At 56.7% G+C, this 14,124-nt stretch overlaps 1 protein-coding gene across 1 annotated transcript in view; it reads right to left on the reverse strand.

Annotated features, from left to right (window-relative positions):
- RBM19 (RNA binding motif protein 19) overlaps positions 1-14,124 on the reverse strand; it is a 97,572-nt gene that overhangs the window by 38,618 nt on the left and 44,830 nt on the right. The window contains exon 22 of the mRNA XM_029058132.2: positions 1,231-1,336. Coding sequence (XP_028913965.1) covers positions 1,231-1,336 — 106 coding nt within the window. The remainder of the gene's footprint in view (positions 1-1,230; positions 1,337-14,124) is intronic.

Raw genomic sequence — 14,124 nt, forward strand, 5'->3', positions numbered from 1 at the left:
TAAGCGTAGATGCCCAGTACAAAGCTCTGGCCACGGTAGACAGCAAACCCAGCTTGGTGATGAAGAAGAAGAAGAGCACTGTGGCCTAATGGAAAGGGCCCGGGACTGGGAGACAGAGAACCTGGGTTCTAATCCAAGATCTGTCAACTGCTTCCTGTGGGACTTTGGGCAAGTCATTTCACCTCTCTGTGCCTCAGTTTGTTCATCTGTAAAATGGTGATTCGAGACCTATTCTCCCCCCTACTTCCATTGTGAGCCCCGTGTGGGACAGGGACTGTGCCCGATCTGATTAACTTGTATCTTCCCCAGAGGTTCGCACAGTGCCTGACACATAATAAGTGCTTAAACAAACGCCACGATGATGATGATGATAACAGTGGGAAAGGCCTATCCGACTGAGAGTGTTGTTAGGAGGGGTGGTGTCGGGTTGGGGGGGTCAGGGAACCAGCAGGGCACGGGAGGCAGAAGGTCGTGGGTTCGAATCCCGGCTCCACCACTTGTCGGCTGTGTGACTGTGGGCGAGTTACTTAACTTCTCTGTGCCTCAGTTACCTCATCTGTAAAATGGGGATTAAGACTGTGAGGCCCACGTGGGTCAACCTGATTCCCTTGTGTCTACCCCGGCGCTTAGAACAGCGCTCTGCACATAGTAAGCGCTTAACAAATACCGACATTATTATTATTATTAGTAAGCGCTTAACAGATACCAACATTATTATTATTACTATCAATCCCAGATCTTGCCTGCTGTGTGACCTGGGCAAGTCACTTCACCTCTCCAGACCTCGGTTCCCTCGTGTGGAAAATGGGGATCGAGACTGTGAGCCCCACGGGGGACAGGGTGTCCACCCCAATTCGCTTGTATCCATTCTATCGCTTAGTACGGTGCCTGGCACGTAGTTAAGAGATCAGCAAATACGACAATTACCGTGATCATTATTTTAGGGCTGCTGCAGATCCCCAGGCTGTGTTCGGAACCGGGGGCCCTTCCCACGTACCCAGCTGCAGAGTGGTCGTACCCACTCACGGGGTGAGGGGACCCTGGAGCTCCTGGACCCCCTCCGGTTGTCGGGCCAGGGGAGCACCTAAGCCCCCGGCCCGGGACTGGGGAAGCCTGGATGGGGGCCGGGGGGTTGTGCTGCAAGGAGCCTGCCGACGGGATGAGATCGGGGGCGCGAAGGCGCTCCGAGTCCTCGGGGAGCATCTTTGGGGGCGGCTGGAGGCTCCTCACCTTAGCGTCCCGCTTGGTTACGAAATCCACGAAGCCAAACCCTCGGTGTGGACCAGTCCCGCTCATCTTCTTTGGCAGACGGACCGTCTTCAGCTCGCCGAAAGTGCTGTGGACAGAAGAAAAACCGGGGGGCCGGTGAGGGCCAAAAGACATGCGCCGCGGGTTGCACCGAGAGCACCCCCACCCGGAACGAGAAGCAGGGCAGCCACGGGCCTGCGAGTCAGGCACATCTTTTTATTTTTTCCCTATGGTATCTGTTAAGACCTGGTTTCTAATCCTGGCTCTGCCCCTCGTCTGCCGGGTGACCTTGGGAGAGACACTTCAGTCCTCCGGGCCTCCGTTTCTTCACCTGCAAAATGGGATTCCACAACTGTTCTCCCTCCCCCTCAGGCTGGAAGCCCCGTGCGGGGCAGGGACTGTGTCCTGTGTCTGACTCGATTCCCCTGCAACTACTCCAGCGCTTAGCGGGGTGTGGGACACAGAGTAAGCGCTTGACAAATGCCACGGTGATTATTCTTATAAGGATCAGGCACAGGGGTTGCAGGAGGGACCACCAACGATAACGAAGACGACGTCGGTGAGGGTCTAGTGAGCTGTCGCCGGGGGCCCGAGAGGCCACCGAATCATTCCATCGGACACGGTCCGGCCCTCATGGGGCTCCCACCCTGAGATGGACAAAGGGAGGGAGGGCGGGGACCTCGCCCCTAGTTTGCGGAGGAGGAAGCGGAGGTTTGGAGGTGAGGCCCCACGTCCCGGGTCTCCCTGAGGTCCCGTGACCCGATGGCCCCCGCCCGTCTCCCGGCCACAGGCAGATAGGCCTCACCACAGCCTCCCCTGTCCCCCGACCCCGACGCCCCGGATCGATCCATCAACCCAGCTCGGACTTGCATCCTCCTCGCTCCTGCTCTCCGGCTCGGCCCACGGTCGAACACTTGCCCCCTCGGTGTGCGGGCTCCGGAGGCAGAGGGGACGACACCCGGACACCGCCCACGACAAAGACGGTGGCCGGAACCTGACTCTCCCCCTTTCCTCGCTCCACAAACCCGGGAGATTCCGGGATAAGAGAATCCTCATTTCTCAGGGCACGAACCCCACCCCCTGCTCCATCTCCCCATCCCCCGCGGGCTCCCAATGTCCCATTCTCGCTCTCTCTCACACACGGACACACACGAGCGGCAGGCGATAAATATTTGATGTGCGCACCACCCGAAGACGTGATATTTTCTTTACAAATCCGTACACGCGCATCCCAGTGCAAGCATACAAACGGCACACGCGTGTTTACACACGTGTGCGCACCCGCGTGTGCGACTGCGGGTCCGGGCCGTGGCAGGGGAGCGACGGGAAGGAGCCAGTGGAGGCGCCGAGAGTCCCCCGGAACGAGATAAGCTCGGTCCGGGGAGTTAACCCGCGCCTCTGCCGACATGACCGGGCATCCCGCCAGCCAATTTCCCCCGGCCGGGAGCTGTGGAAATGTGCCATTATGAATCTTCAAAATGAATCTGCACGTCTGCCCCGAGCCCCCTCCGCCCGCCTCCTCCTCCTCCTCCTCCTCCTCGGTAACAACCGCCACCGGTCGCGGAGACGCCGTCGTGAGCTCCCTGCCGCCCACGGAGGGCAGCCCCCTGCCGCCCGCCCCTTAGCCCGGGCTGGGGATTGGGCCGAGGGGGTCTGCCGGGGGACGAGAGGGTTGGAGAAGGGGCGAGGGGACCCCAACCAGGGTCCAAAGCGACAGGCGGAATCCGGCTTGTTTCTGTCACCCGAAGGCAGCCCTCGCCCACGGCGGAGTCCGCTCCGCCCTCCCGCGGGCTCGTCATCCCTGCCCCTTCCCGGCGGGATTCCCGGAGATGGAGCCGCAGAGGGCAGAGTCGTGGAGGACGGAGACCGGGCCCAAACCGTCCACCTTTGGCCCCGAGGGATGGAGCCCCAGGCCTGACCAGTTCACCCATAGTTTAGGAGGACGGAGCTGGGGAGGTTGGAGTCCTGAAGGATGGAGTCCCAGCGGAGGGAGTCCGGGCTTGACCGGACCGCCTACGGTCCTGGAGGATGGAGCCCCAGTCCTGACCGGTTCACCTGTAGCCTCGTACAACAGAGTCCCGGATCTGACAGGTCCACTCGTAGTCCTGGAGGACGGACCCCCCAGAGGATGGAGCTGCAGAGGACGGGGCCCGGGTCTAACTTGTCCACCTGGAGGCCCGGAGGATGGAGCCCCTGGGCACCGAGCCCAGGCCTGACCACGGTCCACCCGCAGTCCTGGAGGACGGAGCCTCAGGGGAGGGAGCCCGGGTCTGACCCATCCACCTGTAGGCCGGAGGACGGAGCCGGGGAGGATGGAGCTCCGGAGTACGGAGCCCGGGCTGACCAGCCCACCCATCGTCCTGGACGACGGACACCCAGAGGATGGAGCCTGGGCCCGACCGGTCCACCTGGAATCCCAGAGTAAGAAGTCCAGAAGGTTGGAGCTCCAACGGGTGGAGCCCGGACTGAGCAGCGTGGCTTAGGGGCAAGAGCCCCGGCTTGGGAGTCAGAGGATAGGGGTTCTAATCCCGGCTCCGCCGCTTGTTTGCTGTGTGACCCGGAGCAAGCCGCTTCACTTCCCCGTGTCTCAGTTACTTCATCTGTCAAATGGGGATTAAGACTGTGAGCCCTATGTGGGACAACTCAATTACCCTGTATCTATCCTAGTGCTTAGAACAGTGCTTGGCACCTAGTAAGTGCTTAACAAATACCATTATTAACAGTCCACCTGTAGTCCCCGGAGGATGAGGCCCTGAAGGCTGGACTCCAGGGGACTGATCCCAGGCCTGACTGAGGTCCATCCTTAATCTTGAAGGACAGGGCCCCAGGGGATGGAGCCGAGGAGGCCGGATCGCGGCGGAGCCCTGAGGGACGGAGCTCTGGAGGATGGAGCCCCTCAGCCACTCCCATTTCACGGGAGACACACGCCGAGGCCGGGGGTTGGGGCCGGTCGGTCTCCAGCCAGCCAGTCCCGCAGTGACCATGGATGCTACGCTGTCCCGGTGTCGCCGGGCACACCCTAGGCTGGGCTCTCGGCACAGGGGAGGGAGCAGAGCACCTCCAAGTCTAAAGGGAGAGGGGTTGGGTGGCCAGCCTTCAGGCTAGAAAGGCCAGGGTCCGGCCGACTGCAGAGAGCAGCGGTCCCTTCCTACTGGGAGCTGGGGGGAGGGGGGGAGATTCAGGACCCAGGAGGTGGGCGAGGACCCAGGAGTGCTGGGAAGCCTGACCCGCGTCCTCCTCCGGGGCCTGGTGAGCAACCGTCTATCCACTCCGTGTGTCCGTTGCCCGTCCGGGGCCTTGCTCTCTCCATTTAAAAATAGGGAAGGAAGCCCTCCTAACCAACCTCGGCTCTTCAGAACCAGGGAAAAACCACCCAAAAATAAATCTGGGAGGGATGGGGTGGGGGCTAAAAAAAAAAAAAAAAGGACAAAATTGCTGAAGAGCAGTGAGGACTAGTGGAAAGAGCCCACGCCTGGGAGGCAGGAGACTCGGGTTCTAGTCCCGACTCAGCCTTGTGCCTGCTCTGTGACGTTGGGCAAGTCAATTGACTTCTGTGGGCCTCAGTTTCCTCGTCTGTAAAACGTGCACTCAACACCTCTTCTCTCCCATACTTAGACTGTGATCCCCACGTGATCCCCGGAGTGTCCAAACCGATTATCTTGTATCCACCCCACGCTCAGGACAGTGAGCCCGTCATTGGGCAGGGAATGTCTCTATCTGTTGCTGAATTATATATTCCAAGTGCTTAGTACAGTGCTCCGCCCAGAGTAAGCGCTCAATAAATACCACTGAGGGAATGAATGACGGTGCCGTGGCACAAGCTATACGCTTAACAAATACCACAATTATTATTATTATTACTCCCCCATTTTCAGCACTTAGAACAGTGCTTTGCACACAGCGCTTAATACCATCATCATTATTATTAATGTAATGTTTCGGAATGCCTATCTCCCCCTGCTAGACCGAAAGCTAAATGCTTAACAAATACCACAATTATTATTATTATTACTGCCCCACTTGTAATGTTCTGGAATGCCTATCTCCCCCTGCTAGACCGAAAGCTCCTAAGAGGGCAGGGATCATGTCTACTAACGCTACTGAACTCTCCTAAGTGCTCATTCCAGTGCTCTGCACAAAGGGGACCATAAGCTCCGCGATGGTGGGGCTGTGTCTACTAAACTATATTATCCGTTCCCAAGCGCTCCGTCCAGTGCTCTGCACACAGGATCGGAAGCTCCCTGAGGACAGGGATCACGTCTACTTACAGCACTGACCTCTCCTAAGCGCTCAGTGCCCCGCACGCTGGCTCAGTGGAAAGAGCACGGGCTCTGGAGTCAGGGCTCATGAGTTCGAATCCCAGCTCTGCCACTTGTCGGCTGTGTGACTGTGGGCGAGTCACTTCACTTCTCTGTGCCTCAGTTCCCTCATCTGTAAAATGGGGATTAAGACTGTGAGCCCCACGTGGGACGACCCGATTCCCCTATGTCTACCCCAGCGCTTAGAACAGTGCTTGGCACATAGTAAGCGCTTAACAAATACCAACATTATTATTACCGGAAGCTCCACGAGGGTAGGGATCACATCTGCTCAACCTATAGTAGTCTCCCAAGTGCTCCGTACAGTGCTCTGCACGCAATAGACTGGAAGCTCTTTGAGGGAAGGTGATACTTAATAGCGTTCTCTCCCAAGTGCTCAGTACAGTGCTCCGCCCACAGAAGGCCCGCCGGGTGGACGGCCTCGCTGTCGGGGAGGCTGAAGTTAGCCGGGGATGTGTGCAACTCCCGTGAGGCCCGGTATGGATAGAGCCTGGGAGGCAGGAGATCATGGGTTCTAATCCCGGCTCCGCCACGCGCCTGCTGTGTGACCTTGGGGAAGTCACTTCACTCCTCTGGGCCTCCGTTCCCTCATCTGTAAAATGGGGATGGAGACTCTGAGCCCCACGCGGGACAAGGGACGGTGTCCATCCCGATTTGCCTGTATCCATCCCAGTCCTCGGCACCTAGTAAGCGCTTCATAAACACCGTCGTCATTATTATTTCGGCCACGGTCGATAGCTGGCCCGGGGCCGTGGCTTGGCCTCCCGCAGCCCACCCGCAGGGCTTGGAGGGGATGACTTCCACGTGGGCTCCGGGGACCAGCCCGCTGGACTGGACCGAGCGGGAGGGACGGCGAGGCGCAGAGAGAACCTCCCTTCCCTGGCGGTGGGCGGGGAGACAGAGACACACATCCTCACAGACTCGCACACACATCCACACACCCGCACTCCCACTGTGCAGATAATGGAAAGCACAAAATAGCAATTACTGTATCCGAAGCTGTGAATAAAGAGGACACCGGTCCTTTAAACGTGTCCCTCCCCCCCCCCCTCCTCCACCCTCCCCTCCCGCCCGCAGCACCGCCCCCCCAACGCAGCCCCCTCCCCTCCCCCGCGCCACCCCCGCCGCCACTTCAGTCACAAAATCACACCTCCCGTTTCCAATTATTTCATTCACCTCCAGTTCACCAATCATTCCTGCAAGACGCAGCTCCCCACACCTCGACAGAGCCACCGTGCCCAAGAGCAGGGGTCGTTTTCGCCTTTCTAATTTATCTCGGGGGGCGGGCCGGGGTCTCGGGAGCTCAGCCCAGAACCCTAGGCCGACGACCGCGGCGAAGTCTCGCCCCCGGCCGAGCCTGCCCGGCCCCCAGTCTGTTATATCGTCCTCTTCCAAGCGCTCAGTACACTGCTCTGCACCCAGTAAACGCTCGATCGACCGACCGACCGTCACCGCGCGGACGGCAAACGCAGGGACGGGCCGGAACCCGGACCCCAGCCCCCGGCCGCCTCTCCGAGTCGCCGAGCACCGTGCTAAGCGGACCATCGGGTCGGATCCGGTCTCCGCCCCCATGGGACTCACGGTCCGAGATAGAGGGGGACCCGGGGTCTGATCCCCGTTTTACAGAAGGAGGCGGAGGCGGAGGCCCGGAGGGGCTGAAATCACACAGCAGGGATGCGGACTGGGGTCCCGTGATCTTTCTCCGGAGAGGCCAACGTGTGGCACATTCATTCATACATTCGGTCGTATTTATTGAGCGCTCACTGTGTGCAGAGCACTGTATTAAGCGTTTGGGAGAGGACAAGAGAAGGGTTAAAAGACACATTCCTTGCCCTCAGTGAGCTGGTTGGGGTTGGCATGAAAAAAGCCCCTCCTCAGAAAGGCATCGGGGGCAGCGAGGCCCAGTGGAAGGAGTGTGGGACTGGAGATCGGCCGACCTGGGTTCCAGTTCCGGCCTGCTGTGTTACCTCGGGCAAGTAACTTACCCTCTCTGGGCCTCAGCTTCCTCCTCTGTAAATGGGGTTAAGCTAGATTATGGGCTGCAGGTGGGCCAGGGGCTGTGAGTGAACACAAATCTCCTTGTTTCACCCTCAGAGCTTGGCCCCTATAAGCGCTCAGTATACTCCATAATTATAGTGGCTCTATATTAGCCAACCTGCCACTTCCCGAGGGCGGGGGTCGGGTCTTCTGCCTTCGGCCTGCTCTTTGGGCGTCTAGCCCAGTGCCCCGGCCGAGGGTGGTCGCTTCATCCACCTCGCTGATCCAGCCGGGTGGGAGCCAGGATTCACTACCTGAAACAGTGTGGCCTTGTGGCTAGACGGGGGCCTGGGAATCCGGAGGACCTCGGTTCTAATCCCGGCTCTGCCGCTAGTCTGCTGTATGACCTTGGGCAAGTCACTTCACCTCCCTGTGTCTCATTTCCCTCCCCTGCAAAATGGGGATTAAGACTGGGAGCCCCAAGTGGGACATGAACTGTGTCCAATTTGATTACCTTGTATCTCTCCCAGTGCTTAGTCCAGTGTCTGGCACACAGTAAGAGCTTAACAAGTACCATAAAAAAACAAAGGGGGGGGGGGGGCAAATAAGCGATGGAGAACTCAGGAGGGTGAAGGGCTGCCTTTGGGAAGGGGCTCTGGGGAGACCCCCTCGCGCAGCCCCTGACCCAGCTGCCCCCTCAGCCTCTCCTGATAATAATAATGTTGGTATTCGTTTTTGTTAAGCGCTTACTATGTGCAGAGCACTGTTCTAGGCGCTGGGGTAGATACAGGATAATCAGGTTGTCCCACGTGAGGCTCACAGTCTTCATCCCCATTTTACAGATGAGGGAACCGAGGCACGGAGAAGTGAAGTCACTTGCCCACAGTCACACAGCTGACAAGTGACAGAGCTGGGATTCGAACCCATGATCTCTGACTCCCGAGCCCGGGCTCTTTCCACTGAGCCACGCTGCTTCCAAGTGCTTGGCTCCTAGCCGAGTCGACAAGGGCTGAGGGGGGCGCATCTGGGGTTTCCCTGTTCAAGATCATTCATTCGTTCAATCGTATCTATTGAGCGCTCACTATGTGCAGAGCACTGTACTGGGCACTTGGAACGTACAATTCGGCAATAGATAGAGACAATCGCGGCCCAACAACGGGCTCACAGTCTAAACCACCGCCAGGACCCCAAAGCTCCTCCCCCTCTCTCCTCGGTGGCTTCGGGTTCAGATAATCCCATCGGGAGAAAATATGGTGGATAATTCAGGCTAATGAAACCGGTGCAAGAACCGGCCCAGAGCAGCACGGCCTAGTGGATAGAGCGCGGGCCTGGGAGTCAGAAGGACCTGTGTTCTGACCCCAGCTCTGCCACTCGTCTGCTGTGTGACCCTGGGCAAGTCACTTCGCTTCTCTGGGCCTCTGTTACCTCATCTGTAAAATGGGAATTTAGACCAAGAGCCCCCTGTGGGACAGGGACTGTTCCCAATCTTATTAGCTTGTAATTACTCCAGCACTTACAACAGGAAGTACACAGTAGCGCTTGACAGACACCATCATAACCATTATTTCCAACCAAGTGCCTATTCTTTGGTGCTGCCAGCCACAGCACCAGAAAGGTTTAGAAGGGAAGGATAAAGATCAATACAAATGGGTGGCATCGCTCTGGTTCGCCTAAATAATGATAATGACAATTACGGTATTTGTTAGGTGCTTACTATGAGCCGAGCACCGTTCTAAGCACTGGGGTAAATACAGGGTAATCAGATTGTCCCACGTGGGGCTCACATTTCTGAATCCCCATTTTTACAGATGAAGTAACTGAGGCCCAGAGAAGTTAAGTGACTTGCCCAAGGTCACACAGCAGACAAGTGGCGGAGCCGGGATTACAACCCACGGCCTCTGACTCCCAAGCCCGGGCTCTTGCCACTAAGCCATGCTGCTTCTCTGCTTCTCTAAATCTCACGAGAAGATCTCCACTGTGGCCTCGCTGAGGAAATCTCCTCGACCTCCCGGGAAAATGGGCAAGGACACCAGGGATGGAGGACGCGGGGGCGCTGGGAAGGAAAACCGCCCGGAATTCCCAGGCAACTTCTCTCCGCCGCCCAGAGGTGACCTTTCTGTCCCCTTGCTCACGCTGCTCCCCCAGCCTGGCGCTCTCCCCCACCTTCAGGTCCCCCTTGAAAGCCCAGGGACTGTGTCCAACCTGATTATCTCGTATCTACCCCAGCGCTTAGTACGGTGCCTGGCACAAACTAAGTGCTTAATGAATACCACTATTATTAGTAGTATTAGCATCATTATCATCATCTGCTGTGGGGCAGCCAAACGGTCACTTCCTCTGTGATCTCCAAGTCCGGTCCAAACCTCAATCCTTTTTTTCCTTTGGTATTTGTTAAGTGGTCACTATGTGCCAGGCCCTGAACTAAATGCTGGGATAGATACAAGGTGATCGGGTAGGACGCAGTGGTAGCCCCACATGGGGCTCATAGTCTTCATCCCCATTTTACAGATGAGATAACTGAGGCATGGAGAAGTGAAGTGCCACCTACTCCCTTGGAGAGTTCATTCGCTCACGTGGCTTCAAACTACGACCTCTATGCGGACGATATCCAAATCTCCATCTCCAGCCCTGATCTCTCCCCCTCTCGGGAGTCTCACATTTCCTCTTGCCTTCAGGACATCTCTACCTGGACGCCCTCCTGTCACCATAAGTTTAACATGTCTAAAATGGAACTCCTCTATCTTTCCGCCCGAACCCCAAGCTCCCCGACTTTCCCATCACCGTAGACGGCACCACCATCCTTCCTGTCTTACAAGCCCACAGCCTTGGCGTCATCCCTGACTCCTCTCATTCAACCCACGCATTCAATCCACCGGCAAATCCTGTCAGTTCCACCTTCACGATACGGTCGGAACCCGCTCTTTCCCCGCCATCCGAACTGCGATGGCGTTAATCCAATCGTCTATAACAATAATGTTAGTATTTGTTAAGCGCTTGCTATGCGCAGAGCACTGTTCTAAGCGCTGGCGTAGATACAGGGTAATCGGGTTGTCCCACATGAGGCTCACAGTCAATCCCCATTTTACAGATGAGGTAACTGAGGCCCAGAGAAGTGAAGTGACTTGCCCACAGTCACGCGGCTGACAAGTGGCAGAGTGGGGATTCGAACCCATGACCTCTGACTCCCAAGCCCGGGCTCTTTCCACTGAGCCACGCTGCTTCTCTATCCTATCCCGCCTTGACCGCTCTATGAGCCTCCTTGCTGACTTCCTTGCCTCCTGTCTCTCCCCACTCCAGGTCACACTTCACTCTGCTGCCCTGATTATTTTTCTGCAAGAACATCCAGGACATGTCACCCCCCCCATCCTCGAAAAGATCCTGTGGTTGCCCATCCACCTCCGTAACAGACAAAGACTCCTCGCCGTTGGCTTTGAAGCTTTCGATCGGTTTGCCCCCTCCTACCTCAACTTGCTACTCTCCTGCTACAGCCCAGCCAGCTCACTTCGCTTTTTTAACGCCAACCTTCTCACGGTACCTCCATCTTGTCTACCTCGCCATTGACCTCTCGCCCACGTCCTGCCTCTGGCCTGCAACGCCCTCCCTCCTCATATAACGACGGCATTCGTTAAACGCTTACTATGTGCCCAGCATATCTACTGACCGTCACTCTCGCCGACTTTAAAACCTTATTGAAGTCACTTCTCCCTCAAGTTCTTCCCCAAGCCCTCCTTTCCTCTTCTCCCATTCTCTTTTGCGGCACCCTGATCTGCTCCCTTTATTCATCCCCCCAATCCCGGCCCCGCGGCACTTATGTCCATATCTGTCATTTATTTACATTAATGCCTGTCTCCCCACCCCTAAACTGTAAGCTCACTGTGGGCAGAGAACGTGTCCGTCTGTTGTTGTACTATACGCTCCGCACACAGTAAACTCTCGATAAATATGATCGAATGAATCAATGAAAGTGACTTGACTTGCCCAAGGTCACAGAGCAGAGACGGGACGAGAACCCAGGTCCTCCTGACTCACAGGCCCGGCCCTATCCCCCGGAAAATGCCCGGGCTTAGGAGTCGGGGGGTCACGGGTTCTAATCCCGGCTCCGCCACCTGTCGGCTGTGTGACCGGGCGAGTCACTTCTCTGTGCCTCAGTTCCCTCATCTGTAAAATGGGGATTAAGACTGTGAGCCCCACGTGGGACAACCTGATCACCTTGTTTCCCCCCGGCGCTTAGAACAGTGCTTTGCCCTTAGTAAGCGCTTAACAAATACCATCATGATTATTCCTCAATCTTGATCCCCACGGGGGTCATGACACCACTGAAGCCCATCCCTTACACATCCCTCGAATACTGGCTTGGCTCCGGCCAGTCTCATGCTGGCCCAGAGGATTCTGGGACCTTGTAGTGCAGGTGTCCCAGAATGCCTTGGGGCCTGACACCCTACATTCCTCTCCCACCACCCCCCGCCCCCCGTCACGCCCCTTCCAAGACAGGACGCTGCCTCCAGGCCCAGCTTTCGACAAAAAACCAATCCCGTCGGCTTAACTAGACAGAAGCAGTGCGGCCAAAAGGAGAGCACCTGGGCTCGGCGGTCGGAAGAGCTGGGTTCTAATCCTGGCTCCGTCGCCTTCGGCAAGTCACTTCGCTCCTCTGTTGCCTCAGTTCTCTCTTCTACACAGTGGCGGGAAAAGTAGTGGACTAGTGGATAGAGTCTGGGCCTAGGAGTCAGAAGGATCTGATAGCTAATCTCAGTTCCATCACTCGTCTGCGGAGTGAGCTCGGGGAAGTCATTTTACTTCTCTGTGCCTCAGTTCCCCCATCTATAAAGTGGAGATCACGACTGTGAGCCCCCTGTGGGACATGGACTGTGTCCAACCTGATTACCTTGTATCTACTCTAGAGCTAAGCACGTAGTGAGCACTTAAGAGATACTGTTTTAAAAAAAAGTGGGTATTCGATACCCGTTTCTCCCTCCCCCAGAGACCGTGAGCCCCTCGCGGGAGAGGGATGGTGTCCGACTACATGATCTCGACTGGACAGCGGCGCTTAATACGGTACTCGGTACATAGTGAGCACTGAACAAATAGCCCGGCTATTATCAGTCCCGGGGTGGGAGTTCTCCTCCTGCAGACTGCCCGGGGAAGGGAGAGACGGTAATGCAGTGCGCCAGAGATGAATATTATTTTTAGCGGTGCAGGAAGGGGGGGACTAAGGGATGATGAAACACACAGCTACCCGAGGAAGGTCAGCCCACTGAAGACGCCGGGAAGGGCTGAAACGATCTGTGCCGCAGAGCGTCTGGGCGGGAAAGACAAACGACGCCAACCCGAAGGCCAGAGCCCGGCTGGGGCTGGGTCGGGGGCCCATCCGCGACGCTCCCCCCCGGGCTGGCGTTCCCCAAAAGGAGAGAACCCGGGGCTGAGACCTCTCGGGCGAAAGGGGGCTTTCCCTGCCAACGAGGCTTCTCATCTCCGGGGGGGTTCTCGGGCGTGGACGTGGGATCGGGATGAGGAGAAGCAGCTGCGACTGTTTATAATCATGATGGTACCGGCCAAGCGCTTACTATGTGCCAAGCACTAAGAGCTAGATGTGGTGGCCGGCCGAAAGAGAGTTGCTTTGCAAAGTTTGCAAGCAAAGAGACAGCAGTTATTGTGTATCGTTGGCAATATGCAAAGAACCTCCTTCTCCTTTTCCTCTTTCCTCCTTCTATTTCCTCTTCATCCTCCTGTTGCACCGTGGGCAAGAGAGTGGTTTGTGTTGGCCTCTGTCCCTGGGATGGCCACGTCTTTCCCTGTGGTTGGGAAGGCTGTCCCGGACGGCCGTCCGGAGGTGAGCAGGGAACCCTCTGTTGCTGGCGTGAGCGGGACCGGGGCTGCTAATTCTGTTACACTGTTGCACTGCGCTCTCCCAAATGCTTAGTACAGTGCTCTGCGTATAGTACGGGCTCAATAAATGCCACTGATGTACTGAGGGGAAGGAACGAACGAATGAAAGAATCGGTCCGACCTGATTACCTGGTATAATAATAACAATAATAATGTTGGTATTTGTTAAGCGCTCACTATGTGCAGAGCACTGTTCTAAGCGCTGGGGTAGACACAGGGGAATCAGGTCGTCCCACGTGGGGCTCACAGTCTTAATCCCCATTTTACAGAGGAGGTAACTGAGGCACAGAGAAGTTAAGTGACTTGCCCACAGTCACCCAGCTGACAAGTGGCAGAGCCGGGATTCGAACCCATGACCTACGACTCCAAAGCCCGTTCTCCTTCCACTGAGCCACGCTGTATCTACCTCAGGGTTTAGCACAGTGTTTGGCACCTAGTGAGTGCTTAAAAAGTACCTTAAAAAACAACCACAAACCACCATCACCACCACCACCACCACCCAAACAATAAAACAAAAACGTCAAGGGCAAGGAAGAGGCCACGCAACAGGCCAGGAATTGGTATTTGCTAAGCGCTTACTATGTGCCAGGCACTGTACTAAACGCTGGGGTGGGTACCAGCAAATGGGGTTGGACCCCTGTCCCACATGGGGCTCACTGTCTCAATTCCCATTATACAGATGAGGGAACTGAGGCCC

This window comes from Ornithorhynchus anatinus, chromosome 2 (assembly GCF_004115215.2).
Source record: "Ornithorhynchus anatinus isolate Pmale09 chromosome 2, mOrnAna1.pri.v4, whole genome shotgun sequence".
NCBI lineage: Eukaryota > Metazoa > Chordata > Mammalia > Monotremata > Ornithorhynchidae > Ornithorhynchus > Ornithorhynchus anatinus.